The 16,770-nt window shown below is 60.4% G+C and overlaps 1 protein-coding gene across 1 annotated transcript in view; it reads left to right on the plus strand.

The window, feature by feature from the left end:
- The window catches only part of NPR2 (natriuretic peptide receptor 2), a 77,176-nt gene that overhangs the window by 19,093 nt on the left and 41,313 nt on the right, over positions 1-16,770 (plus strand). Inside the window, 3 exon segments of the mRNA XM_075067468.1 lie at positions 2-96; positions 98-612; positions 13,380-13,579. Of these exon segments, the coding sequence (XP_074923569.1) occupies positions 2-96; positions 98-612; positions 13,380-13,579 (810 nt within the window).

Here is a 16,770-nt window from a genome sequence, read left to right on the forward strand (position 1 = left end):
CGTGGTGCTCCCCGAGCGGAACGTGAGCCTACCCGTGGGCCTGGCCGCGCGTGTGGTCCCCGCCATCCGCCTGGCGCTCGAGGCGCTGGAGCGCGGCCCCCCCGCTGCTGCCCGGCCCGCTCGCCGTGCGCCTCCACTTCAGGAGCTCGGAGCTGGAGGGCGCCTGCTCCGAGTACGTGGCGCCCCTCAACGCCGTGGACCTGAAGCTCTACCACGACCCCGACGTGCTCTTCGGGCCGGGCTGCGTCTACCCGGCCGCCTCGGTGGGGCGCTTCGCCTCGCACTGGCGCCTGCCGCTCATCACGGCCGGGGCCGTGGCCACGGGCTTCAGCCACAAGCAGGAGCATTACGGCACCACGGTGCGCACCGGGCCCTCTGCGCCCAAGCTGGGCGCCTTCGTCTCGCAGCTCCACGCGCACTTCAACTGGAGCGCCCGCGCCGCGCTGCTCTACGCCGACCACAAGACCGACGACCGGCCCTACTACTTCACCATCGAGGGCGTCTACCAGGAGCTGCAGGAGGCGCTCAACCTCAGCGTGCGCTACCACATCTACGCGCCCGCGGAGGGCGGCGCCGACGCGGCCCTGCACTTCCTGCGGGCCAGCGCGCGGGGTGAGTGCGCGGGGTCTCTGCGCGGGGCAGAGCGCGCAGCGGCAGAGGTGTCCCGGGATGCAGCGGGACGGCCGGGCGCACTCATGGGTCGGTTCCCGAGGGGTTCGCACTCCCGTTTTGCTCCCTGGGTGGGAATTTAGGGCGAGCGCCCTTTGGAAATTGGACTGAGTGCCCGCCGGGCGGGTGTCGCCGGGCAGGCTGCGGCTTAGGCGGAGCAGTGGGCATCGCCGCGCCCGGAGGAGTCTCGGTACTAGCCCAGCGTTCCTCCCAGTGCCCAGCCACGCCTTGGTCTCCTCCGCTTCATGGCACCTGCCGCTGCGCCCCACAGCCCCTGCCCGGCCTCCTGCGTGGGGCAGCCCACGCCGCCCACCAGCCACCCAGCTCTCGTCGGGCCAGGCGCGGACCCAGCCTCCCCGGCGCTCTGGCCGTCCAGCGGTCCGGGGGGCGGGAGGGACCGTGCGTGAGGGCGGCTTAGCTCTGGGGGGCCTGAGGGGTGGGGGGACGGGACGCCAGGGATCCGGCCGAAGAGTAAATGGACCTGGCGGGGTGGGGCGGGGCCAGGAGAGACCCCAGCGGCTGCCAGGCTGAGCTCTGTGCCCCCGCAGGGGGGTTAGACCGGCCAGAGGGGAACGAAATAGCTCGTGACTGAGCTGCAGGAGTCCCCAGCCACGGGGCTGCGCCCTACAGGAACTGCACCCTCAGGCACAGCCCGCCCCCCACAGGCTCTGTAGGCCTGGCTCTGGTGTGGGTTCCCGGCTGTTCCAGGGCACCCTGGTCCCGTCCTGGCAATGTGGCTCGGGGCACTGGGTGAGACTTTATGATTATTATTTAAGATAGCAGCACTGACACCCCCAGGGCCGGCGCTTCTATTGAGGCGAACTAGGCAATCGCCTAGGGCGCCAGGATTTTCGGGGGACGGCATTTTGCTGGAGGGGGCGGCAGGCGGCTCCGGTGGACCTGCTGCAGTTGTGCCTGCGGTGGGTCCCTTGGTCAGCGGCTCCGGTGGAGCTCCCGCAGAAATGGCTCCACTGGAGCTATTGGAGCGGCGCGTGGGGTGGCGAAATAGCTGTGCGCCTACGGCACGAAAAACTCTAGCACCGGTCCTGTACACCCCGGCCGAGATCGGGGGGGCCCCGTCGGGCCGGGCGCCGCCCAGAGCCCGGCCGAGGTCACGGGGGCCCCGTCAGGCCGGGCGCCACCCAGACCCCGGCCGAGATTGGGGGCCCCGTCGGGCCAGGCGCTGCCCAGACCTCAGCCAAGATCGAGGGCCCCGTTGGGCCAGGCGCTGCCCCGACCCCGGCCAAGATCGGGGGTCCTGTTGTGCTGGGCGCTGCCCAGACTGATGCAGTGAGAGACAAGGCAGGGGGAGGGGAACAGCACGGTAGTGGCAAAGGACATGCTAGTGCCATGATGGGGGCGGGGTTTGGCCTGGGCAGAGCCTGGGGAAGGCACCATGGGCTAAATGCCCTTGCAGGGAGCGGCAGAGCAGTGCCAATCTCTGAGCTGGCATGCGCCCTTTTGGCCAGGCTGGGCAGTGTCACCCTCTCTGGCCCCAGCACAGTCCCCAGGAGGGTAGCTGCAAGGGAGCAGAGCACAGAGCTGGAAACAAGTGTGTGACTTTTCCCGGCAGCTGGCCTTAGCTGGGATTCCAGGCCCCGGGGAGCGGGGAGGGGGCTGGGGGCTGCGCCAGCCTGCTGATGGATTGATAAAGCTGCTGGCCCGCCGGGGAGGTGGCCCTGGGAGAGCGGCTATATCGGGTGCAGGAGGAAATGGAGAGGATTACGGAGCAGCTGGAGCCCAAGGGCAGCCTGAGGCTGGTTCATTATTGATGAGAAAGGGTTATTGATTCCGGAGGCAGCTGCTCGGCTGCTGGCTAATGGATCCTAAGATGCTGTGTCATTAAGAAGGACAGGGAGTCTGGGATGCTGGAGCCGGCGTGGCTGGTGGATGCTCCGCTCTGATCCCATGGAAGCCTGGCCACAGCAGGAGTGGGGCATGGGGCAGTTGGTGCTTCGTGCTGGCTCCTGCCCCAGGTGCTGAGCCTGGGGTGCCCTCTGTGCTGCTCCACACTCATGCTGGGAGCAGGCAGGTGCAGGCCCAGGCTGGAGATGCAGTGTTTGCTGCTGAAAGTTAGGAGCTGCAGTGACCTGGCCCTTAGGGAGCTGAGAGCGTGAGGGGACCCAGCCCCTGAGCCCAGCGGAGGATCTCAATGCTGGGCCCTCAGGGCCCCATGCCCAGCTCAGGCAGGGGTCAGTGCCAGGGCTCTGTGACTGACAGTGTGCAGTCATTGGGCTAGGGCAGAGGAAGGGCACTGGGGGTGGTCCAGTGGCCAGGGCACTCGGTAGGTGCTGGAGACTCAGGCTAAGTCCCTGCTCCAGGGATGGTTTAATTATTTATACGGGTGGCAGCGAGTGCTCAGGGTGGGGAGACACCCCCAGCCAGGGCTCCTCCTTTCATTGTGCTGTGGGTGCCCAGCGTTTCCCATGCCCCAAGTGAATGTCCTGAGCGCTGTGCTCGGGCCCAGCAGGCCTCAGCTTGGGCTAAAGGGCCTGAGATCAATCGGAGAAGTGCTGGGCTGAGACAGATCGTGGGCATGAGGTCAGAAGTAGCGGATCCCTCTCTGGGAGCGATACTGGCACCGGGGCCCTGCGCCCTCCTGGCTCCTTCCAGCACCCAGGCCTGTCCCAGAGCCTGGCGTCTCCGTCCCGCTGCGCCTGGCCTTTGCTGCCCTGCTCCCCCCACAGCAGGGCGTGGGCATGCCTGTGTGCAAGGGGTTGGCCTGCAGCACCGTGTGACGTTCCTGCTGCAATCTCCTCCCCCGGCTTGCTCAATCCTACTGCCTGCTAGCTGCTGGGGAAGGCCCGGGCTGCTCCCCGGCCTCTGTCCTCCTGCTGGGGCAAGGGGCCCCCTTGGGGACAGGATTTCAGCTGGCAGGCTGGGGGCGCCCTGGGGCAATGCTGGCGGCTGGGGTGCTGAGCAGCTTTGGCCTGACCGGGGAGACAGCCTGGGCATCCCGTTCCTCTCCGTGGAGACGCCGGCAGGGCAGCCGCTCTGTTTCCAATTAGTGCCGGGGCCGTGCTAGGGGCAGGAATCCAGGGACTTGCACATTCCTGCCGCCGCCTCAAACCCAAACATGTTTTCACCCTGCTTGGAGCCTGGTGGCTTTGAGCAAGGATTCCCCGGCTGTGCCAGACTCTCCCCCATGTGGGTGTCAGGGGCTCCTGGACCCAGGGCTGGGGATGAGCTCAGAGCAAGCTCCCCCAGCACTTTACTGCCCCACACAGAGGGGCCTGCAGAGCAGCTGGGTCCTGTTTCGAAGCCCGTCCCCCATCAAAGGCAGGCCCTGGACTCCCTCGGTGCCCCACTCGGGGGCTGCTCATGCTGTGGGTCCTCGGACAGTTCCAGGGGCAGAGACCTGGGCTCCGTCAGGAGCAGAGGGGCTAGGCTGGGGGATAGAGAGGAATGGGGGCAGGGCTCTGGGGGGCTGAGTTCTGGAGATGCCAGAGCAGGAGATGGGGGTCAGGAGGGGCAAGTGTGAGGCTGGAGCAGTGGGAAAGGGTTGGGGGGTCACTTTGATGTATGTATTTTTTTTGCCTGCAAGATCACACAAGTCTCTGCAGGGGGTCCCCCTCGCCCCCCACCCTGGGGATCAAACCCCCTGCTGGCCACCCTAGAAATGGCACTTTCATTCTCCATGGGCACTTTGCAAAGAGGGGACAGGCAGGGCCATAAGCTCTGGTCCCAGTGTGCAGAGAGAGAGGAGGTGGGCGGGGAACGAACTGCGGGGACGAGTGTCCAAGGTGGGTTCTCCCCCAGTGACCGTTTTTCACTCAGGATGGGGTGGGTTGCTAAGAGATCTGCTCCTGGTGTCTCTGGCCCGTGTCCTACCGGGGTCAGACTGGGTGGGCACAGGGGTCCCGCTGCCCTTGAAGTCATTGAACTCTGTCCGGGACTGCCCTGAATGTAGCGTGGGGGTGGGGGTGGAGGTCAATGGAGCCAGCATCCTAGGAGCCAGTCTGACCATCTGGGGCTGCCCGAGCTCCAGGATCACCTGGTCAGAGACACCCCCCCACCCACCCCCCGAGCCACAGGGAGCCAGAGCCCAGCTGCAGGAAGAGGTGCCCCATCTGGGTGCAAGGGCCCAAGTGATGGAGAATCCCCCCATCTCCAGGGCAGCTCTGCCGAGGCATCGTGCCCCTCACTAGCAAGTGTCTGGCTGGGTTTGCCCAGTGCCAGCTGCCGGCTCACTGCCCTGAGTGCACTCCCCTGCCGAGGGGCTGACAGGTCGGGGGACATCGCCGCTGAGCCGTCCTTTCAGCGCTCTCACCAACAGGCTGAGTTCTCCAGTGTCTCCATCCTCAGGGGAGCGGGATCCCCGAGCTGGGCCCATCCCGGCGCCGCGTGTGGGGCCGCCCCTGCCAAGCTGGGACGCAGTCTGGGGAGCAAGGGACAGAAGTGGGTCTATCTCTGCAGGAAGGTTCCCTGGCAGGCAGTGGGGGCCGCTGAGCACAGCAGGGCAGGGGCAGCGCCGTCTTGGCTGGGGGAGGGGCCTGCACCCCTCTTCCTGGGGCTCACAGTGATTCTCAGCCAGCCAGCAAAACAGAAGGTTTATTGGGTAACAGGAACGCAGGTTACAGCAGAGCTTGCAGGCACAGTCAGGACCCCTCCATCGAGTCCTTCTGGGCTTTCAGGGTGCTTGGATCCTGGCTAGGATCCCCTGAATTCCGCCCACACAGCCCCAAACCCAAACTGACCTGCCCCTCCTCCTGCCGGCCGATTCCTTTGTCCAGCTTCCTGGGCAAAGGTGCTCCCCCCTCCCCGGCTCAGGTTACAGGCTTAAAGAGCCTGTCCCTCACCTAAAGACATCCCCTGCTCTCCCATCCCCCACACCGACAGCCCCTACTCCATCACACCAGGCACCAGCCACTTCGCCTCTGCTACTCGCACTAGTTTGACCAGTCTTGGCAGTGCTGCAGCGCGTGAGCAGTAACGCGCCCGGCATCAGCCGCGCAGCACTGGGGCAGGGATGGGGAGTTGTGCCTTCCTCTGGAACAGCAGTTCTCGACCTGGGAAACCAGAGAGCAGGGCCCGTGTTAGACTCACTGGGGCTCAGGCAGGGCTGCTATAACCACTAGGCTAACTAGGCAGCCACCTGGGGTGCCAAGATTTGAGGGTGCCAAAAAGGGTGCCCCCAATTTGTTTTTATACTATTGCTTAGGGGCAGGTACCTGTCAGTCTCCAGCGCTGGGGCCGCGCCAGCAGCCTGTTCACCTTGGAGTCTCCCTCGCTTACCCGGGGGCTGCTGGCTGCCATGTAGCGCAAAGGACGGCTGTAGGTGGGAAACAGCAGCAGTGTGGCCTCTCCTGCCCCATAGCGGCTACGCTCGCCCCCTGCCCCTGCTGCCGTGGAGGCTGCTGCTGCCCTGGGCTCAGGCCGCCCGGCTCCCCCCGAGCAGCAACCTGTTCCTGCTGCTCTCGGCTGGCAGTTGCCGGGCCCCAGCTGAGCCCCTTGCGTCTCCTCCGCGGCGGCGCCCCCAGCTGTGTTCTCCCGGGTGGCCGCGGCCGGGGTGCTTGAGAGGAGGAGCGGCCCCCAGGCAAGCAGAGGAGAGATTCCGAGGTGAAGAGGCTGCTGGCGTGGCCTGAGCACTGGAGACTGACAGATCCCTGCCCCTGCCCCATCCTGGCACCACCTGCCCCCCAGCCCAGTGAGTGTGCCCTGCCCCATACTGTCAGCCACCCCAAGCTCACTGTGACACCAGCACCCCTTGGCAAAAGGGCCCCTGATCTTCATAAACAGCTGTCACCGCAGGCCTGACAAACTCACTGCACCCCACGCGTATCTTACAGGGCGCTTACCCACAAAGAGGAACGTGGAAGGGATCTACACAAGGCTGGTAACTTGTCAAGAGTGAGACTCTTTGTGAGATGTCTGCATGGGTAATATTGAAGGAATAATGTATTTACCTTAAAAGTGCTTTACAGACTTGGTGTAGAAATTAGTCACCAGGGGATAATGGCCCTTTGGGGCAAGGGGGATTTGTCAACCTGCCTAACCTGGCTGGTGATGCAATGCGAGGCTCAATTGTTTAGCTTTGCACAATAGTAAGACTTTGACTGAGACACCATCAGAGGCAATGGCAAACCACTGAAATGCCTTAAAGGTAAAAAAAAGAAACATTACAAAGCCCTTACCCCTTCTGACAGGCTGTTTATAATGCCAAGTTTACTAGTTCTGAGGTGGTGGCAGCAGTCAGGGTGCGTGCAAGGTGGAAGTTTCACCTAGGGCGCAAAATATCGTTGCACCAGCTTGGGACAGAAAGCCAAAGCCTGAGCCCTGCCACCCAGGGCTAAAGCCGAAGGCCGAGCAACTTAGCTTTGCAGGGGCCCCAGGTAATTGCCCTGCTTGGTAGCTCCTAATGCTGGCCCTGGCATTTAGCAGTTGTGCCATAGGCAGGCCGGGCAGTTTGTATCGCATGTTGGGGGACCTCAGAAAAAAACAGGTTGCAAACCCCTGGGCTATAGCGTCAGGCACTGGCTGGCTGAGGAGTCCCAGGCCTGGCACAGCTTGTGTTCTCGAGTGTCCGGGGCTCCTGTGCTGCCCCGCTCCGTGCTTGCTTGTGCTGAGCAGGCACCGAATACAGTGAACGAGCACTGGGAGCACCGAGCGTTAGGGGTCAAGGGAGGTGCCTCTGCCTCCTTGCTGCAGACAGCCCTGGAGAGCTGCAGAGATCTGGCCCTGGGGCGCCCTAGGCTCTTCAGAAGTTAATATGCGGCACATGTATAGGCACCGACTCGGTGGCTGGAGCTACAGGTGCCAACTTTCTAATGTGCCGGGCGGAGCTCACTGCTCAACCCCTGGCTCTGCCCCCTCCCCTGAGCCTGCTAAGCCCTCTCTCGCCAGAGCCTCCTGCACACCATGAAACTTTCCAATGTGCCCGGGGGGGAGCTCACTGCTCAACCCCTGGCTCTGCCCCCTCCCCTGAGCCTGCTGAGCCTTCTCTCGCCAGAGCCTCCTGCACGCCATGAAACAGCTGATCCGGAGGTGCAGGGAGGGAGGGGGAGGCGCTGATTGGTGGGGCTGCTGGTGGGTGGGAGGATCTGGAAGCAGGGTGTGGGGAGCTGATGGGGGGCTGCTGATGTATTGCTGTGGCTCTTTGGCAATATACGTTGGTAAATTCTGGCTCCTTCTCAGCTCTGGTTGGCCACCCCTGCCCTAGGCTGTCAGTGCCAGGAGAGGGGCTGGGCTGGGGAGGAGATGCCAAGCCAGTGCTCTCGTCAGGACTCAGTTTGCTCCCCCTGAACAGTCGCTGACCCTAAGTCCGATCCCTGGGCCCAGGCGGCTGCCTCTGTCTGTGTGCCCTGCACAGGCAGCTGCCAGGGTAGGCAGCTGGGAGCCACCGGCTCTCTGGGGAACCAGCTAATGGGGCCAGGGGCTGGGCTGAAGCCTGTTAGTGTCTGTGCGCTGAGTGGATTAGCCGGGGAAGGCCTGGCTCAGCAGTCAGAGGCTGCTGGGAAGGCATTGGCAACGACCCCCAGCTGGAGCGGTGACTCCTGGGGGCAGGAGAGGGGAGGCGGAGGGGCTGTCCCCACGGGATGACGCTCGTTGGGGGAGTTGGGGCGGAAGGGCCATCTGGGGGAGTGACTCTCCTAGGGGGAGGGGCCGTCCCAGGAGAGTGATTCTTGGTGGAGGGGTAGAGGGGGATGATTCATGGGGGGGCTGTCCCGGGGGGTGACTGTCCCAGAGTCACAGCGGGAACGGCTCCGGATGAAGCTCAGCCAGGACTCTGGGGCAGCGTCTCCCCTCAGGGCACTTGTCACCAGGGCAAGGAGTCTGCTCGGCTTCGGCACCTCCTGGATCTGATCTAGGAGCGTTCAGCCCCCCGGTGACCCCGGGAGCTCCCCACAGCGAGTCCCCCTGGGGAGCCTCATGTCCCCACAGGGCCCTGCCCCCCACTCCACAGCCAGCATTGACCCAGCCAGCATGTGACACAGACGCGTTATTAGTCGTCGGAACCCCAGCGTAGAGCAAAGCTCGTTAGCTCAGGAACATTCAGCCAAGTCCATCTTGGGGGGACCTAGGGCTCCCTCCCCACCTCCGAGTCCCAAAACAGGAGACTGACCAGCCCAGCCTCTGTCAGGCCCAGCCGCCCCCTCTGGCCGTTGTCTCTTTCCCAGGCAAATAGCAGGTCACCTCACCTGGCCTCCACCTCTCTTTGTTCTCCAACATCTCCAGCTGATTCTTGCAGGGGCTGGCTCCTGCCATCAGTTGCCAGGCTACTGAGCGTTGGCCATTCTCTGTCCATGGCAGCCAGCTGGTGTCACGCTTGCCCTCTAGGGGCCTCTGCAATGATATCACACCCTTGTCCCACCAAGGTACTTGAGTAACACATGGGGGAAACTGAGGCACACCCTATTCAGAGAAAACATTAAGAACATTCCCACTTCATCACAGACTCATTGGGGGGTTGGGGTGTGACTCGGTTGCCAACTTTCCAGTTTCTGAAAATCAGACACCCTGCTCTGCCCCTCTCCCTGAGGCCCTGCCCCACTCACTCTTCTCCTCTCCAATCCAAACAAAAACACCTAACCCCCAAAGCAGGAATTATTGCAGGAAATCGCATGTTTCCTACCCCCTTTCTATCTTAACCCTTATCATGTGTTCTGAGGAAAGGGGGCGGTGAAGCTTTGCTGAAGTATTTCTCTTGTATTTGTCAGGGACTCTGGAAAGTGTCAAGGAGTTGCTCACTCCTACTGCAATAAGTACCATTACCTGTACCCCAGGCAGAGATGCTGTGGAAAAGAGGGATGAGACTGCTGCCATAACAACCCGTCAGCAGAGAGCCACTGGGATACAGATAGTTACTACACGAGTACTGTGCACCGTGAAATATAAACACAGAAAATGCGTTTCAGCAGCAGAACCCTGCTCTGATTCACCCTCTGTACAACGAAAGCAAAACATGGACTTTTGCTGGCTGCATTTTCATTTTGGCTGAGAAGTTCATTCTTGTCCCTCCTCTATCGGAAGAGGAGCCCCATCTTTGCCAAGATCACATTGAGGTCAGGTGACACATTCCTCTCCCTGGAGGGGGAGGGGCAGGGGGTCAGAGCTCAGGGGTTGGAGCATTGGCCTGCTAAACCCAGGGTTGTGAGTTCAGCCCTTGAGGGGCCACTTAGGGATCTGGGACAAACTCAGCACTTGGTCCTGCTAGTGAAGGCTGGGGGCGGGACTCAATGACCCTTCGGGGACCCTTCGGGATCCCTTCCAGCTCTATGCGATAGGTATAGCTCCATGTATTATCTCTGCGCTGCACAGAGAAAAGGTCCACAGCTCAATGAGGCAGGTCCTGGAATAACCCCAACAAGGTATCGGGTATTTAGGACCCTCTTTAAGACACAGCACTGAGGGAAGCATGTGGGGAGGAGGAGAGATACTGACTCTACTGAGCTAAACCTCCAGCACCCTCCCCAAAAAAGGTTCCTAAAAAGTCAAAGACCTTTAAATAAACACCAATACTGACACAATGGCTACCCCCCCCATACACACCAGAGGCGAGGCTGCAGCATGGAGTAATTCCAGGAGGCTGGGATCGGGGGGTGGGGGGTCCATTGTGGTATCTATGTTCCTCCTGCAGAATGAGTGGCAGGGGAGCTGGCTGTAGTCCTGTGCAGGGAAGGGGGAGGACTGCATGGGCAGGGTGCATGCCTGGGAAGGGGGATGAGGCTCAGCCAAGGTGGCCCCATTGGGAGAGTGGTGCACACAGGGGCTGGCTGGGGACACAGCAGCTCCAGGCTGTGTGTGCAGGGTAATTGGCAGTGAGGTGACACACTGCCAAGGGGCAGGTGGGCTGCTCTGGGCAGGGGGCACAGCAGGTGCACAGATGGGGGCACCCTGCCCTGACTACTCACCCATGCCAGGGGGAAGCTGGCCATGGTGCAGCAGAGGCACAGATGTGGGGGTTGAGGGAGGGAGGCTGGCCAGGAGCAGAGGGGAGGGCCTGGGCTGCCCATCCCTGGCACTGCTGCTGGAGCAGAGGAGACGGCAATGGAGACTCTGGCACAGGCACACACTGAGAGAAGCAAAGTGTGTGTGGGGGGGGGGAGACAGCTACTTGCTGCCCCTGCTTCCAACTCTGTGCCCAATCCCCTCAGAGCACCTCCCTGCCCAGGTACCTGCTTGGCCCCAACTGTTCCAGTGCTCCTGCAGGCAGCAACCAGACTTTGGGTGTCCAGTCAGTGTTTCTGACTGGATGTTGTGAGGTGCCCTTTTCCACCAAACTTTCCAGTTGAAAAAAGGGGCACCTAGCAACCCTAGGCCATGTGAAGGGGCCGTCCCAGAGGGGTGATTCTGTTGTGGGGGAATGGAGGAGCTGTCACAAGGGGAACACTTGTGAGTTTGGGATGTAGAGGTGCTGTTCCAAGGGGGTGACTTGTTGGCGGGGAGAGGTGGAGCACAGAAGTGTCATCCGGATGGAGATGATGGAGCATTGAGGAGTTTTTGTTGGGGGTATAGTCACCTTAAATAGAAAGGTAGATTGGGAACTTTCCTTGTCCACATTCCCCCCACAAGGAGAAAGGGGGAATGTCCAGTGAGACTGAAAGGAGGAAAATTGAAAATGGATCAAATGAAACTGTTTTTCACATGGTGTGTAATTGGCCTGTGGAACTCACTGCCACAGGATTTCATTGAGGCCAAACTTTTAACAAGTTTCAAAGGGGATTGGCCCTTCCTGAACATTACAGCAATATTCAGGGTGCAGTTAATGCTAACAGTTCTGGCAGGGAGACTAAACTTTGCTTCAACCCCAGGGAACAATCTCTAACTATTAGAGACCAGTATGGGACCTGATGTGGGGTACTGCCAAGGTGCAATACTTTCCCCTGCGGCACCTCCTGCTGGTCATCCAGGGAATTAGTGTTTCCAGCTTCAGAGCACCCTCTGCAGGCCAGTGTCTCCCTGCCACTGGGCCTGAGTCCATCCTGGACCCCAGTACCCCTTTCAGGCGAGGGTGCTGCCCCCTGGCATTACCCCCCTTCCACAGATCTGGGTCTCCCCTCCCCAGGGAACCCCTACCCCATTCCCACCTCACCTCAGTATCAGGCTACTGCCAGTCATCACCTAGCCCCCATTCCCTGGGGCAGCCTGCAGTGTCAGCCACACATCCCCAGCAAGGGGGTTGGACCTGCTGCCTCTGCCTATCCCCGGGCTGCCCTCTGGGACCCTCATACCTGTTCTTGGCCTTTAACAAAGCCTCAGCCCGGGGGGCGGGGGTTTGTTTCCAGGCCAGAGCTCCTCTGGCCTTCCCCCAGCCCTGCTCCCTCCCAGGCAGCCAGACCCTTCTCTCTCAGGAGCTGGAGGGAGAGGCCTGCTCCGGCTTCTGGCCCCAGCCCTCTTATAAGGGCCAGCTGGGGCCTCATTAAGCCAGCCACGGCCTGATTGGGGCGTGATCCCCAGCTGAAGCTGCTTTCCCCATCAGCCCCGCTTTTAACTCTCTGCCACAGCCTCTCCCTGGGCTGCTGTGTGCCTTTCTAGGCACGAGCAGGCAACCACCCCGCTACAGGTACATAATCCTCCCGGATACCCAATAGATACAGGTACATAGTCCCACACCTGCTTCTGCAGGGTCGCTGTGCCTTCCTCCACCCCCATTCTCTGCCCGTCTCTGCCCTGCAGCGACTGACACTGCCTGTTCCCCCTCCTCTGTCTATCTCTGCCCTGCAGCGATTGACACCACATCACCCCCTGTGACAACTGGTTTTAATGTTTCCTCTGAATACTGTGTGGGTGCGTATGTTATGGCTGACACTCTGTCACCTGGCAACTAATGGCCTGGGCCCTTCCCCCCTTTCAGGGGGATGCTAAAGGTGTAGGAGAACAAAAAGATCAGGTGACCTCCTGGCCTGGAAAGAGATACAGCCCAGAGAGGAGGGGCGGGGGGGGGGGTTGGCAGTTTTGGAAGCTGGCTGGGAAATGGAGGGGAGTCCCGACGGGGCTTGGGCCTCCCGACGGGGCCGTGGCCTCCCTGGGTAAAGGGGGTCCTGTTGTCTGTACTGGCAAGACCAGTTTTAGACCATGTTCCTGTCATCTAAATAAACTTCTGCTTTACTGGCTGACTGAAAGTCAAGTCTGACTGCAAAGTGGGGGTGCAGGACCCTGTGGCTTCCCCAGGACCCCACTGGGGCGGGCTCGCTATGGGAAGTGCACGGAGGGGCAGAGGATGCTGAATGCTCCAAGGAGAGACCCAGGAGGTGAAGACGTGTGAGCTTCTTGTCCTGAACAAGTCTGCTCCGAGGGAGAGGAGGCTCCCCAAAGTCCTTCCTGGCTTTGTGGGGAGCAGTTCCAGAGCATCGCCCAGGGACTCTGTGACACCCCCATTCTCTGCCTGTCTCTGGCCCGCAGCGACTGACACTGCCTGTCCCCCCTCCTCTGCCTGTCTCTGCTCTGCAGTGACTGACACCACATTGCCCCCATTCTCTGCCTGTCTCTGCCCCGCAGTGACTGACACTGCCTGTCCTCCCCCCCACCCCCCCCGCCTGTCTCTGCTCTGCGGTGACTGACACCTCATCATCCCCATTCTCTGCCTGTCTCTGCCCCGCGACTGACACCATTCTGTCCCTGTCAGCTCTTCACCTGTCTCTGCCCCCATGACTAACACCTCCCATCCCCCCTCCTCCGCCTGTCTCTGCTCTGCAGCAAACTGACACCACCCCTTCCCTCCCATCTCTTGCCCACAGTGACTGATGCTGTCCCTGTGTTTCCCCCCACAGTCATCTACATCTGCGGCCCCCTGGAGATGCTGCACCAGATTATGAGGCTGGCCCAGCGGGAGAGCCTGACCAACGGCGACTACGTCTTCTTCTATGTGGACGTGTTTGGGGACAGCCTGCGTGCCAGTGCCACCCGCGACGCCTTGAAACCCTGGCAGAACAAACAGAGTCAGGACGTGGGCCTGCGTCAGGCCTTCCAGGTACCCTTGGGGGCTGGGGCTCAGGGCTTGGGCCTGTCCCACTCCAGTCCCGTGGCAGCCCCCAGGCAGCCTCCAAGACTCCAAAGCAAGTCCTTTGGGTGCACACGATCCCTGTCTCCCTCTGAGGCTCTATAATAGTCAGCTGCCTCCAGAGCACCCCCTGGTGCCCAGGGGCACCTCTGCAGTGGTCAGCCTCTGTTTTCCCCTTTTCAGGGCTTCTTAAACGAGCACCACCCAGTCCAGAGAAAATGAAGTATTTCCTGCCTAGGATCCAATTGTCCCTGCCCCTGCAGCCCCAGCTCAGCGTCTCTCTCATGATAAACTCAAATAGCAATAGCCCACTCAGGCAGCCCACCTCCTAGCTGCAGCCAGGCACAGTCCTGCCCCCCAGCACCTCCCACCTGGAGTGGGTCCTTCCCCCAACTGCTGACTCAGGGCCCTGCAGAAACCTCCTCAGGCCATGTCTATGCTACAGACCTCAGCTGGCGCACAAGATGCTGGCATGAAGCCACTGCAGTTAGTACATGGCTTGTGCACATGCCTGCTGGGGTCCTTGCGCTGTGCTTGTGGCCATGATCAGGGTGGTGCTCCATGGGTAGTGTCCCAGCGTGAACTCACATCATCTGGCACGTTGGCTTTTGGCAAATGCTGTTGATGCGACATGGAGCAGAGATGACTTGTGCAGGGGTGACAGGGAGTGAGGCAGCAAGTCCCCAGCATGCAACAGCCTCCCAAATGCCATCTCTAGGCTGTAAGTTTTGCACCTTTTTCAAAAGTCCTGCAGACCCACCCAGCACTTCCCAATCTGCTGGATCTGACAGGAGCATGGAGCCTGCACAGCTCTGCGCTCTTGTCAGATGCGTTGCGAACATGGGACGTACGAGCCTCTGGTGTTTGCAGAGCTGCAGGAAGAACCGCATCAACAGGGAATGTGACGATTTCGTGGAGGATAGATTGCCATGGGATGTCCAAAAACCAGTTCAAGGTTGTTGGTGGTCTCACAGGACAGCTGCAGACGGTGGAGCGCCACTCCTGGGCTGAGAAATGAGCAGTGACCGGTGGGATCGCACTGCGATGGAGGTTTGGGATGACGAGCAATGGTGCAGTCCTGGATCTGTGTGCCGAGCTCACCCCCGGCCGCCAGCACAGGGACACCAGAGTGAGAGTTGCACTGACAGCAGAGAAGTGAGTGGCGATTGCACTGTGGAAGCTTGCAATGCCCCACTCCTACTGGTCATGGGAAATCAGTTTGCAGTTGGAAAATGCACAGCACAGGCCGTTACTATTCAAGCCTGCAGGGCCATTAATTGTCTCCTGTTATGCAGGACTGTGACTCTCGGCAGCATGTAGGACATAGTGGATGGATTTGCAGCTGTGGGGTTCCCGAACAGCGGTGGAGCAATAGAAAGCACGTATAGCTCTATTTTGCCCCAGACCGCCTTGCCACAGAGCGCATCAGCAGAATGGGCTTTTCTGTGTTTATGCAACGCTGGTGCATCACTGGGGATGCTTCACTGACATCAGTGTTTGCTGGTCTGGACGCTCCCATCTTTAGAACATAGGACTACTCAGAAAGCTGCAAGCGGGGACTTTATTTCCCGATCAGTGGATCATCATTGGCAGTCGGGATCCTCGGGGACTCAGCCCACCCCTTACTCCTGTGGCTCATGAAGCTGTACCAGCCACCTGGACAGCACCAAGGAAAGATGTGCCCGTGGAATGTGCTTTTGGTCAAGTGAAGAGACGCTGGTGGTGGTTGCTCACAGGATTAGATCTCAGTGAGAAAAACATCCCCTGTTGTGCCCTGCAGAATACCGGTGAGGCACTGGGGAAGAAGCTGCTGTTAGTATGGAGGGGGAGTGGCTGTCTCCTGAGTTTGACCAGACAGACAGAAGGACTGTGAGAAGAGCTCACGTGGTTGCGGTAGGCCTTGAAAGAGCCGTTTACCCGTGATCCCGACAATGTGGTGTGGGGGCCAGTGCTCCACTTGGCCCTTACGCGTTGGGGCTGTTAGGAATTGTGTGGGGGCTGGGGACCATTTCTAATGAGAACAGCTTGTCAGTGGACCTGTGAATTGGGCGCTGCATGCTGTACCTTTATCATTATCCCACTGTGCGTGGCTGAGCCCAAGAATTCTGGTGCCCAGGACGAGAACAAGTCAGGGGCATTTCAGTAGCGCTGGCCTTCTGCAGCACGTGTGGCTAAATAAAGATAAATGATGGTCCCAAGCCAGGTTCTGTTGGTGCCCAAAGTGGTGCATGGCAACAGTGTGCAATTAAAAACCGATACGCTAGAAAGTTCGGAAAGAAAGGAACAGAACGAAACAAGGGGAAAGAACATTCTTGTCCAGTTCAGCCCATTTTGGCTGCCCATACCACAGCCAAGGCTCTCTCCTGTCAGTGTACAGGAAGCTGGGCTGCACCTGGCTGCCCCTCTGGGTATAGGGGTGCAGGCAGGGCTGCGCCCCCGTGCGACATGGACTGTTAAGAGGGCTATAGGGAGGTGCTGCAGTGGAGTTCTCCATGGACTGCAAAGGGAGTTGAGCCCAGGCTTGTTGAACCTGTAGGTCCACGAGAGTCTGCAACATCTGTGTTTGCTGCCGGAGAAGCCCCATCATGGCCTGGTGCACCTCCCTCTCCTTGGCCTGCCGGGACCCTGGGGTCTTTCTCTTGTCTGCTCTTTCCCTCCCCATACAGTCTGCAGTATTCTCGCTCTGGGCCCTCTGCTCACAGTCTAATGCAGCACTGGCTTGCAGGATCTCACTGGACATGGGGTGTAGGGGTGCATGTCCTCTTAAATCCCGAGTCCTCTTCTGGCTCAGGAGGGGGAACCCCCTGAAGCCGCAGTGGCAGAACTAGAGCTGGCGCACACAGCGATACCCTTGTCAGCGGAGTCACAACAGAAAGTGAAAGCCAAGCTGCAGAACTCTCCTTGCTCCCCTAACATATGAAACAAGACTTTCTCATTGGCACCTGCCCTGAGTGATTGTGCCCAGCTCCGTTCTGCAGTCTGGGGCGTCTGGTGGCAGGGGGGGTGAGGGAATGTTACATACACACATGGGGCAAAGGCACTGAGAACAGGCACTCAATGGGCCGTGCGGATTTCAGCTGAGCTCTCGCTCACGGGAGGCACAGAGATTGTGGTGGCTGCTGGTGTCCTGAAGCTGGCTTCCTGCAGTGGTGCCAGCCGAG

This window comes from Chelonoidis abingdonii, chromosome 6, assembly GCF_003597395.2.
Source record: "Chelonoidis abingdonii isolate Lonesome George chromosome 6, CheloAbing_2.0, whole genome shotgun sequence".
NCBI classification, from domain to species: domain Eukaryota; kingdom Metazoa; phylum Chordata; order Testudines; family Testudinidae; genus Chelonoidis; species Chelonoidis abingdonii.